The sequence below is a fragment of the Bison bison genome, unplaced genomic scaffold, assembly GCF_000754665.1.
Source record: "Bison bison bison isolate TAMUID 2011002044 unplaced genomic scaffold, Bison_UMD1.0 scf7180017864287, whole genome shotgun sequence".
Lineage (NCBI taxonomy): Eukaryota > Metazoa > Chordata > Mammalia > Artiodactyla > Bovidae > Bison > Bison bison.
The window spans coordinates 1,941,776-1,954,003 of NW_011494859.1; the positions used below are offsets into that span (position 1 = coordinate 1,941,776).

Sequence of the window (12,228 nt, forward strand, 5' to 3'; positions counted from 1 at the left end):
TGCCTCCTCCTCCTCTGGGCCCTTCCAGCACCCCTTGCTCTCAGCCTGGTCTGTGCCTCCCTGAACCTCCTCTGGAATGGCAAGCAGTCTGACAGCTTCTCCCTGGTCTTCCGAGGGCTTTGGCAGGAAAGGGCCAAGAGGCCAAGCAGGAGTCTGTGGTTCACGGGGAGGCTCACCAGTCCCTTCTGGTCCTGCCGGGGCACACAGCCCAGGAGGCAAGGGGAAGGTGGGGCAGCAGCTTCTCCTGACCACACCCCGGTTAGCGCTGGCCACGAGGGAGGTTGGTGAAATGGCTGTCAAGCAGCGAGGCGGTGGCTGGAGCCAGTCAGGGCCTGCTTGAGCTGCCGCTTCTGGCAAAGTGTGGGCAGCTGCCGCCATGAGGTTGCTGAACGGAAGACCAGATGGGCTAGAGGTTGCTCTGGCTCACCCAGCCCCTGGCCTGCGGGCTCTGTCTTTGGGACCAGGCCTTGCCTTCTTGCTGCTGAGGAGCCCACTGTGTCCACAGCAGGAAGTGCTGGTGCAGAAGCCTAGGGGGTCCTTGCCCCGGTCCCCTGATCAGGGAGCCTGTTCCTGCCTTCAGCCAGTCTCTGGCCGTGGGCCCCTTCTTGGCAAGGACTGTGGCCTGTGTGTAAACTTGGGCAGGGAGCCCCCCACCCCACCCCCTGCCCCTGGGGATTCTCTTCCTCTGTGTTGTAAGGACAAGGTGTGACAAGCCTATTTTAAACAATTAGGAATTTGTTTGTTGTTTTTTAACGCGTTTCTGAAATACTGGTAGACAGGGTCCAAAGGAATGTGTGTGTATCCAGGGCATCTTCTCTCCTACTCCTCTGCCAGCCCCCCACCCCCACCCCGAGGAGCTTCAGGAACCTGGGGAGACTGTTTGTATGGCGGGCCAGGATTCTTACAACCCTGAGCATCGAGCAGAGTCTGCTGTTGAGCTAATCGTTGCTGTCTGTTGTTGGCAGAGTTGAAACCGCAGGTGCTGGCAGGCGCAGTGCCCTGCCTCCCAGCCTACATCCTCTACATGTGCCTCCGGCACGCGGACTACGTGAACGACGACCTCAAGGTGCACTCCCTGCTGACCTCCACCATCAACGGCATCAAGAAGGTCCTCAAGGTCAGTGTCCAGGCCCCAGGTGCTGGTCTCGTGGGGAGCTGGATGAACACAGCAGCTCACTGTCACCTCAGTTCAAGTTCCTCAGAATCTCCAGCTCTGGAGGGAAATGCCGCCTGATCTCTGGACAAACAGGACCCCCAGGATGTTTTGCTGCATGCACCCCAGCACCCCCGTGCTGGACCCCAGACAGTTAAGAACCTGCCAGGCCATCTTGCCCAGTGGTCAGGGCAGAGCCCAGGCCTGCTGGAGTCAGGCTCATCTGTCTCCCTTGGCTTCGTTGTAGGAAGACTTCCTGTTTGCTCCGGACCTTGGGGTCCAGCTTTATCTAGAACTCACCCTTTCATGGTTGGTCCTCCCATGCTCTGCCTTCAGCCCAGTGACCTAGTACTATACAGCCCGGTTGCACCCCAGTTTTCTCCAGTGTGACTCCCAAGTGGCCCTAGACCCCAGCCACTCCCCGCTGGATGTGCACCACTGATCAGGGGCCTCCAGGCAAGGTCGTGCGTCCTCCCTGGGGCTAGAGGAGCAGGAAGGCAGCCTCGCGGGGAGGGCTTTCTTCCGTGTGCCCGTGAATAGTAAGGTCTGCTTGTCGCCAGGCCTGGCTGGGGCCTCCTGGGTGAGAGAAGGCAAGGTGGATGCGTCAGGACAGATGGGAACTACCTCTTCATACCCAGGCACATCTTCTTCTTTTCACAGAAGCACAATGAGGACTTTGAGATGACGTCGTTCTGGTTGTCCAACACCTGCCGCCTCCTGCACTGCTTGAAGCAGTACAGCGGGGACGAGGTGAGTGTGAGATGAGCCCAGGCCCCTGGAGGGCACGGATGCCACCAAGGTGCCCTGTGTTCTTCAGCAGTTAGGTCCTCGTTTCCTTGGTGCAGCAAAGCGTGTTCCACCTCAGAGCACCTCAGACCCCAGGTCAGAACAGGGGCAGGGCGGAGAGGTGTCGGTCCTGAAGCCATCTCTGTTTTGTCCACATGTCGTCCTGAGCTGTTTCGTGTGCCCTGAGGAGAGGGTGTGTGGTCTCTGGGACCTCTGACTCTGTTCACTGAACCAGGAATAAGGCAGGCCTCGATGACCCTGAGGGCCCCTGGAATGAATGGGAAGATTTGTGGGGAAATGTTTGCATAACCCGTCCATCATCTGAGAGCTCCCCAGGAATCTCCCTGAAAACCCCGTGAACTTAATTTTCTGAAGCAGCCCTAGAAGGGCCCCATTTCTGGGAACGTGGCAGAAAGCTCAGTGGTCTGGCAGATCAGGCTGTCTCCGAAGCCAACCTGTTAGTTTGTCTGTTCCAAGACAGAGATGGTCTAAGAGAAGAGGCGAGGTGTAACTGAACTGCAGATGTGCAAACTGACCCTGAAACCCAGCTTCGTGCTTCTCATCAAATTCAGTCCCTTCATCTGAGGCCCCGACTCATCCCATCACTTATTAATGTTCTGCTCTGGAGCTCTAGGGTCCAGCTTTTTCTAGAACTCACCATTCCCACTGTTGATCCTTGAAAAACCTTCTCCCATGCTTTGCCTTCAGCCCAGTGACCTAGTAACATACAGCTCGGTCTCACCTCCATTTCTCTGATGAGACTTCCAACTTGTGCCCAGATGCCGCTCACACCTAATGCCCTGCAGGCCTTCTCAGCTTGCTTCCTCCCTTTCCTTTCACAGTCTCAGTCCCTATACTCCCCACAGGGTAACTCAGTGAGGTGCAACAAAAAGCTTTGTTCCATCTTTTGTGCCAGAATAAGTTTTCACAGACTGTTCTCTCTGGGATAATAGAAGAACATGCCGTGCCAGGCAGTCTCACCACCCTCGGAATGGGACTTGACTCCCATATCTATCCTAGAATCTGAACTTCATTTCATCACCTGTTGTTATTATGAAAGAGAGTGGGTTAATGTTAAAGAAATAGTGTGTTTATTATTGGAAGAAATGGGGCTCATTTCAAACCAGATATTCTCTATTCCCTAACCCTAACATTATACACAAGCTTTTACTTTAAGCAGAAAACTGTATTTAAGGTTATCTCCCTGAAAGTCACCACTTGACCTAATGCTGTCTGTACTCTGCAGGGAACATTATATAGGGCTCAGGAGGACCAAGAATTCTGTTACGTTGGGCTACTCTTTCCTGTGCTTATATTCCCAGGGACAAGTCTTGAATCACAGTGTAACCAGATCTGCATAGCTTAGACAACAATTATCTTGTTATCCCCTCTTCTGCCTGCTTTTGTTTTCTTTAAGAATTGCTTTGTGACCTGACATAGTATGAGAGGTATTGCTAGAGACAGTCACCCTTTTGAAATCATTGACTTTTCGGCTGCTCTTGATTGCTTTTGGCCTGAATACAGAGATGTTGTTCACATGAGTTCTTCTGATACTAGCAGGTTTCTCAACTTGAATATTACTTCATCTAGTTAACAGGGAAAGCTCAGAAGACATGGTGCTATAACTGTGGAATCATCTTGGTTCATCCATTAATTCTGATACTCAATGATAGGCTCTACATAAAATTTCTTATTGTAAAAATATACACTCCGAGCCAGGTACTTCTTCAGGGACTTGTGTATAGTCCTAATATTTTAGGGTAACCTGGCATATTGGGACAAGAACTGGGTTAAGATGCAGGAAGCATGGATCCCTCTTTTCTGGGACCTGCTGCCAACCTGCACTTTGCTGCCTCAGGGAGACTTCAGGGATTTGGACCAAATGATCACAGACTTTTGACTAAGCAGTTTTCCGAGTCCTCTGTCATGCTAAGTTTTGACTCTGCCTTCAAATTTAAGAGCCATCCTTGAGAACTGGAAGAACTGACAGGGTCTTATAGGACCTCACCTGAGCAGACAGAACCTGAGCGGTCTCCCCACAGTAGGATACCTCGGAAGTGACTGGAGGCCTGGAGGTCTTCCTGTGCCTGGCACTCAGCACAGCACCCGTCTCCCTCTGCAGGGCTTCATGACTCAGAACACTGCAAAGCAGAATGAGCACTGTCTTAAGAACTTTGACCTCACTGAATACCGCCAGGTGCTGAGCGATCTTTCCATTCAGATCTACCAGCAGCTCATTAAAATCGCCGAGGGCCTCTTGCAGCCTATGATAGGTAAGCTGGCACTGGAGATCTCCAGCGCTCATTGTGGAGTCTGATATGAGGGTAAGCACTCCCTCCATTTAAGGAACCGGCTATCTTAGGACAGCCCTCAGAAAGCCCAGGCTCTTCCCAGAAAAGGCAACAAAGGAGGTGTATGCCGTCTACTCAAAAAGAGTCATGAAACTTTCAACACCAGCCCATCAAAGCTGCTTGAGTAGTGAGACTATAGATCATTTTCCCTCTATCTCCTTTTTCTGTAATGTACTGTATTATTTTTTCCCCAAACTAATTTCCATAGGTACTAAATATAAATTCAGAAAACGTAAATGCATACACAGTGACAAGATATAATACTCTTGCCCATGTATATGCTTTATTCATGGAAAAGGGAAAGAATTAAGTATGTTCATATAAATGAACACAGTAGTAAACACTCATGCAATAAATATTTATTGAACATTCTGTCCAAAGCAGGACACTTGGGCACTTGACATGATACCAGAATTGAAAAATAAGAGCAGTTATTTTTTTATGTTAAAAGTAACACACATGTGCATCACTCACTGTGCTCCTTAAAGGCTGGGGAGGTTCTGAAGCACGTGGACAGTGTTTTCCCCAAGTTCTGACAGCATAAGTTGGTTGTAAGTGAATGCCAAGTAGGACAGGGTCCCACATGCCATCCAGAAATATATCCCTTGGGGTAAGATTCATTCCAAATCCTTCTTCTTGTCTGAGAATCTTCTTAGGAGGAGCTAATTTATTCCCACCAGACATAGGGAGAACTGGGGATATTTCATGACTCAGACAAGGTGATAGTTAATTGCATCAGTCCTAGAATTGGACAGACCTGGGTTCAAAGCCTGGCCCTGCCACTTCCTGGTAGGGCAACCTTGGACAAATTATTTAATGCTTCAGTTTCCTCACTAGGAAATGGGTTGTTGGAAGATTAAAAGGAACACTGAATGTAAAGCACCTGACATGTAATTAAGTTCTGTGCATTAACTATGACAGACCAACTCACCTAAGATTTACATGGTCAGAGAGTGATGGAGAAGAGCTGTTTGAACAATTGTTGGATGATCTCAGAGTCCAGGCCCACACCCACGTTGCTCAATTCTCAAATTTTGGTCGCTCAGCACAGAAGCCAGTACAGAATTGAGTTGGTTTTACCTTTTACCTATGTCCCATCACCAATAAATTTAAGCAAAGATTTAGTCCACAAGTTTAGCTCAAGATTTCTATGTGGAAAACTTAACTCGGTTGTAGAGATCAACCTATTAGAAATCGCATGCCAAATGCTCTAAGTTCCTGAGAGTCAGCTCTGGGCAGGATCATGGCCAAAGCCTTCTGTGATTCAAGTGACCCCGAAGCTGATCTAATTTGGGAACATCTGTTGCTCTAATCGTGCTTTACTTTCAGTGTCGGCCATGTTGGAGAACGAGAGCATTCAGGGTCTGTCTGGGGTGAAGCCCACGGGCTACCGGAAGCGCACCTCCAGCATGCCAGAAGGAGACAACTCGTACTGCCTGGAAGCCATCATCCGCCAGATGAACTCCTTCCACACGGTTATGTGCGACCAAGGCCTGGACCCCGAGATCATCCTGCAGGTGTTCAGACAGCTCTTCTACATGATCAACGCGGTGACGCTCAACAACCTGCTTCTGCGGAAGGACGTCTGCTCCTGGAGCACAGGCATGCAGCTCAGGTAGGCGAGCGCACCCCAGCCCACCCCCAGGGGAGGGGACACCCCACACGCCAGCTCCACTCACACACGGGGGACATTTGTCTCTGAAAATGACAGCCAAATCCAAGTGGCCGTCCTTGTCACAGGCAGTGTGTGACTCAGATCCATCACTTTTTTATTTGTTGATGAAAGTCATCACATACCTAGGAGGCTGCTGCTGCTAATTTGCATCAGTCGTGTCCGACTCTGTGATACCCCATAGACAGCAGCCGACCAGGCTCCCCCGTCCCTGGGATTCTCCAGGCAAGAACACTGGAGTGGGGTGCCACTGCCTTCTCCAATGCATGAAAGTGAAGCCGCTCAGTCGTGTCCGACTCTTAGCGACCCCATGGACTGCAGCCTACCAGGCTCCTCCGTCCATGGGATTTGACAGGCAAGAGTACTGGAGTGGGGTGCCATTGCCTTCTCCACCGAGGACGTGAGCTTGGTAAACAAATCAGTTCAAAGCTCAAATATTTGCAGACTTTATAAAGGTTGTAAATATGATTTGGCTAGGTTGGAGAGAAAAATCAATGATTTAAGAGGCATGATGGCTCACCGGAGTACAAATATGTTTGCGAATGTTAAATGTAAGTTGTTTTAACTCAGTATAGTTAATGCCTCTTTTCTTCATTAACTTAGTACAGACACTTTAGGCACTTCATCTTGGCTTGGTTTTAAGCACCCACTCATTCCGCAAACAGTTACTGAGTGCCACATACTTGTCACGCTCTTGCTCACATGAGAGAATCAAGAGGAGGAGAGTGATAACACTAGTGGTAGCTGGGCTGCAGAAGAAAGCCATGAGGTGAGCTCGTCCCAGTGAAGCAGGAGGACAGGCATCACAGGGTGCACTCTTCCTGTGTCTAAGGTACAACATTAGTCAGCTGGAGGAATGGCTTCGGGGAAGAAACCTGCACCAGAGCGGAGCTGTTGAGACCATGGAACCCCTGATTCAGGCTGCCCAGCTCCTGCAGTTAAAGAAGAAAAGCCCCGAGGATGCTGAGGCCATCTGCTCCCTGTGCACCGCCCTCAGCACCCAGCAGGTACGGTCACTGTCAGCCAAAGGGACTCAGGGCCAGGCCAGCTTCCGTTCCAAGTCAAAGGTTGTTTTCAAAGCACTCTGGGCCTTTTTCTGCCCTGGTGATACAGTCCTGGAAGTTCAGTCCATTGGTTGTTCCTGCATGAACCAAAGATACTTTGGTCTGCCAGTAACCCTCTGGTCTTTCTTATTTACTTAGAAAGATTAGGTAGTCAAACCCACAAAGCATCAAGCTTAAGCACAAAGGTTTTTAAACACTTACAGAGAGTTCTGGAATGTCTCTCACCACAAAATTTAAATTTCTTTCAGAAATTGGGAGTAGCATCTGTCTTTTGGCGTTAAATTGTTTCCTTTACAACTATAATTCCATTACATTTGTATTTTCACTTAGACTTCATATGTGTTATTTTATTTTATTTTTTTATATTTTTTTATTTAGCTGCACCAGACCTTAGTTTCAGCATGCAGATCTTCAATTTTTTTAAGTGGTGACACGAGGGATCTTTAGTTGTGACGTTCCAATCCTATTTGCAGCATGTGGGAAGTATGAGTTTCCTGACCAAGGCTAGAACCCAGGCTCCCTGCATTGGGAGTGTAGAGTCTTAGTCACTGGACCACCAGGAAAGTCCCTACATTATTTTAAATAAAGTCAGTAAGCATCTGACTTTAAATTTTCTTTCCTTTTCCCCCTAGAAGTTGCATTTATACTGGGTCTCAGTTGCAGAGATAGTTTGTTGTTGCCATTCAGTCGCTAAGTCACGTCCGACTCTTTGCCACCATATGGACTGCAGCACACCAGGCTCCTCTGTCCTCTACTGTCTCCCAGAGTTTGCTCAAGTTCATGTCCATTGACTAGGTGATGCTATCTAACTATTTCATCCTCTACCACCCCCTCTTCTTTTGCCTTCAAGAAGTACTACATCTGTCAAAAGATAAATCCTGTCACATAGGTGACCTTGCCCTCCATCATGAATGTGCCTGTTTAGAAATGGGCCCATCACAGGGTGGGGGTGCAAAATGAGACCAGCATGAAGAAATCGGGATTTTCCATATTAAATCATGCACCTTCTCTCTGCCCAGCACCTAAAGAACAACAGAATCCAAATTCACTATTGCAAGTAAACATACATTTCCTTACCACCTCCATTAGATACTCAGAGATGAAATACCAAGCTCTTAAGAAAGCTGCTTCCTTCTATACATGTTTACTGAAAGTTCTGAAACTTAAAATTTTGCTTTCATAAGTTTATTCCTAGACTGTACCTGGTACCGCTCTGCCACTGGGCAGGCCACTTCCCCCACACAAAGAAGTACCTTCTGTTTAGATAGGAGAAAAACCTGCTCTTTAGTAAGTGATTTTGGGGGGTAGTGAGAGATAGGAAAGTGCTGTTAAGACCTTTGTTATAAAAGGTAAGATACCCAGAACTCTTTTAATGAAACCTTTAAGTGGCTAGTAGATAAGGCGCTGAAGACTTCAGGCCAACAGTTTCCTAAAATCCTCATTAATTCATAAGTCATAGAGCATGGGGGAGGGTTGGGCAGATATATAGGAGAAAGGAGTCGGTAAGAGAGCTCAGATCTCCCAGGCAGAGCTTTGGGACCCTAATTTACTAAACGTGGATGCCTCAATGTCAGTCCAGCTGCTCCTGAATTGTGGGTCTTGCCCACAGAGAAGTGTTCTCTGGTGCCAATATCATATATTCTTTAAGGTTCAAAAGTGATTTTAGGTTCATTTAGCTCTGTGCTAAACTTTTGTTTTTATTCCAACAGATTGTCAAAATTTTGAACCTTTATACCCCTCTGAATGAATTTGAAGAACGGGTGACAGTGGCTTTTATACGAACAATCCAGGTGAGTTTTAAAATAGTAATCAATTTTATAAAGTCCTAGGATAAAACATGGAGAAGGCAATGGCACCCCACTCCAGTACTCTTGCCTGGAGAATCCCATGGATGGAGGAGCCTGGTAGGCTGCAGTCCATCGGGTCACTAAGGGTCGGACACAACTGAGCGACTTCCCTTTCACTTTTCACTTTCCTGCATTGGAGAAGGAAATGGCAACCCACTCCAGTGTTCTTGCTTGGAGAATCCCAGGGACGGGGGAGCCTGTTGGGCTGCCGTATATGGGGTTGCACAGAGTCGGACACAACTGAAGCGACTTAGCAGCTTAGCAGAGGATAAAACAAATTAAAAAATTGGTAGTTTAGAGTTAACCTAGTTTCTCTTTATTAGTAAAATACTGCTTCCATTATAGTCTAGAGGACCTTACATTCTTAGGTTTTCTCTTTTGGTAAATAACCTACCATATATACAAGGAGACTGAACTTTAATAATCTTCGCCTCTTGGATTTTACATTGTTTAAGTATTATTTCATTGACCATTGTGTGTGTGTGTTAAGTCACTCAGTCATGTCTGACTCTTTGTGACCCCATGGACTGTAGCCTGCCAGGCTTCTCTGTCCATGGGATTCTCCAGGCAAGAATACTGGAGTGGGTTGTCATTCCCTTCTCCATGGGACCTTCCCAACCCTGGGATCAAACCTGGGTCTTCTGCATTGTAGGTAGATTCTTAACCATCTGAGCCACTATGGAAGCCCCAGTTTACCACTAGCAAGTTGCTAAACTATAACACAAAGTGGAATTAGAAAGTAAGCAAAATGTCAACCCTACCCGTAAATGAAACTAAGAAATACTGTTGTTTTGTTTTGAATGTTTATTTGGCTTCGTTGGGTCTTAGTTGCGGCCTGCAGGACCTTTGTTGTGTCATTCAGGATCTTTCCTTGCAGCTCATGAACTCTTTGGTTTCGGTTTGTGGGCTTAGTTGCTCTGTGGCGTGTGGGATCTTAGTTCCCTGACCAGGGATCAACCTGCATCCCCAGCATTGCAATGCAGACTCTTAACCATTGGACCACCCGGCAAGTCCTAAGAAATACTGTTCTAAGGAAAAAAAAAAAAGAGCTCTTAAATCTTGACTCTTACAATATATAAGAGACAATATTTACCCTTAGGAACATTCTTGAAAGCAAGCATATTAAGGGAAATGATTACTTAAATCTGTCTTAAGAGTTTGTGAATGTTTACCTAAAGATGAGCTTCCTAAGCTGAGCCCTCAGTGATCTGTGCTGAGTGCCTAATCTTCATGTGTGACTGTAGCCGACAGCATCTAAAGGATGAGTCACATCAAGATTAGTCCAAAAACAGCGAACACTCCTCCCATCAGTACAGGTGGGGAGCACCCTGAGGAGACACAATACTTTTTCAAACTTTTAAACTGTCTCTTCAGCTGGCGAAGTAACTGTCAGTCTGAATCAAGGATAAAAAGAAATGGGAGAAAGTGATCAGAGAAGGAGGCAGGAAAAGCAGAAAAGAATAAATTACCTTGAGCATCATGTATAAGTAGAGAAGAGAGGCTGAAGGTCAGGGGAGGATGCCAGTCAGATGGAAGCTTGTTCTGTTAAGGGCAGAGGGGGAAATCCAGTGGTTTGTTAAAGATTTGGGTCAGAGAGAACCAGGCAGAGAGTCACCTCTATGGATGTTGTATCGTCAGCTGCTGAAATGACTGATGGCAGAAGCCACTGAGTTCTCTGACATGCCACTATTTTTATGGAGAGCTGAGAATTTACACAAAGCAGAGGGCATATTTCTTAGACAGTCTTTTTTTGCTTTTAGATATCTGAGACACATTAGAGGGAGAGCTCTAACTGCTTATAAATTGGCACTGTATACGAGAAGACAGTTCAGGCCAAAGGTCAAAGAATATGAGCCAAATCACACTTGGGGTTTAAGGTAGTAGGAAAAAGGCAGTGGAAGTTGGTCAGATAGTCTCTGGAGACACATACAGTGAGATTCTGAGTCACCCTTAGCAGTCAATTCTCGAGTCCATCAATTCTGTCAAAAAAATGTTGTGTGCGTGTGTGTGTCTGTGTCTGTTTGCCAGCTAGGGTTTTGGTTTTGTTTCTTCCTACACAGTGCTCAGAGGAAAGGCTGGGACGGTTCATGCCATCCTCCTGTACTTGAACCTTATGTAGGATAAATACAAGTTGCTTTTGCAAACCATTTGCTAGGACAAAATATGCTGATGTGTAAGAATGATTCCTGTGAAATGACTACCTTGTGAATTTTAAATAAATACATATATACCCTTTGCTCCTGAATTGTAGTATAGGTATTATTTTCTTTTTTGTCCCATTTTTATACTCTCCTTTAAATCCTTTACAATTTCTTCAAACCTTTTAAAGTGCAGAGCCTACTGCTAACTCTAAGGTGGAGAATTTAAAGGGTCTTAAGTGCTATGAAAAAATTTTAAGAGCCTGTTGCCATTTTACATTTTATGCACATTTTCTCATGCTGTGCGATGGCTTTGTAATAATAAATGCAGCAAAGCTTGGAGCCAGCTGAGTGCTGAGCTAGCAACACTCCTGGAGAGACTGCTCTGACAGGATCACATGAAAGCCGCCCTGTGGTATCTTAAGTTAGTGAAGTTACTTATTCATCCTTAAACGTCCTTGACTTTTCTGAACTTCTTTTCCTATTATTTCAAACTACTTTTTCAAACTTAAAATTACTTTATAAATTTGACCCATCTTTCAAGATACCAAACCTCATGGGTGTTTTTAAACTTGACACCTGGAAATTTAAACTGTTTTCCTTACCCACGTTCAACTCTACAGGTTCTTCTGCCTTCTTAGAAGCATGTCACAGTCCTACACTCATGCAGATTTCATTCTAAAAACCCTGTTTCCTAGCACTTTTCAAAGGCTACTGCATTGCATATTTATTGACCTCACCCCTTGCTTCAAGACGTAAGAAAATAGAGATGCTCTGTTAAAGTCAATGTAACATCCACACATGGGATTCACTTAGCAGATAAATATCCCTTGTCTTCTCTAAAGGGCAAATGATGAAACCTCTAGAAGGTTACAGAATATCAAAAATATTGTCACTATCTGGCATCTGGTCCCATCACTTCATGGGAAATAGATGGGAAAACAGTGGAAACAGTGTCAGACTTTATCTTTTTGGGCTCCAAAATCATTGCAGATGGTGACTGCAGCCATGAAATTAAAAGACGCTTACTCCTTGGAAGGAAAGTTATGATCAACCTAGATAGCATATTCAAAAGCAGAGACATTACTTTGCCAACAAAGGTCCATCTAGTCAAAGCTATGGTTTTTCCAGTGGTCATGTATGGATGTGAGTGTTGGACTGTGAAGAAAGCTGAGCACCGAAGAATTGATGCTTTTGAACTGTGGTGTTGGAGAAGA

General features: G+C 46.3%; 1 protein-coding gene across 1 annotated transcript in view; it reads left to right on the top strand.

Moving 5' to 3' along the window:
• Positions 1 to 12,228, top strand: part of MYO5B (myosin VB) — a 200,438-nt gene that overhangs the window by 182,921 nt on the left and 5,289 nt on the right. The window contains exons 34-39 of the mRNA XM_010849816.1: positions 966 to 1,117; positions 1,814 to 1,903; positions 4,062 to 4,212; positions 5,620 to 5,905; positions 6,795 to 6,969; positions 8,736 to 8,816. Of these exons, the coding sequence (XP_010848118.1) occupies positions 966 to 1,117; positions 1,814 to 1,903; positions 4,062 to 4,212; positions 5,620 to 5,905; positions 6,795 to 6,969; positions 8,736 to 8,816 (935 nt within the window). The remainder of the gene's footprint in view (positions 1 to 965; positions 1,118 to 1,813; positions 1,904 to 4,061; positions 4,213 to 5,619; positions 5,906 to 6,794; positions 6,970 to 8,735; positions 8,817 to 12,228) is intronic.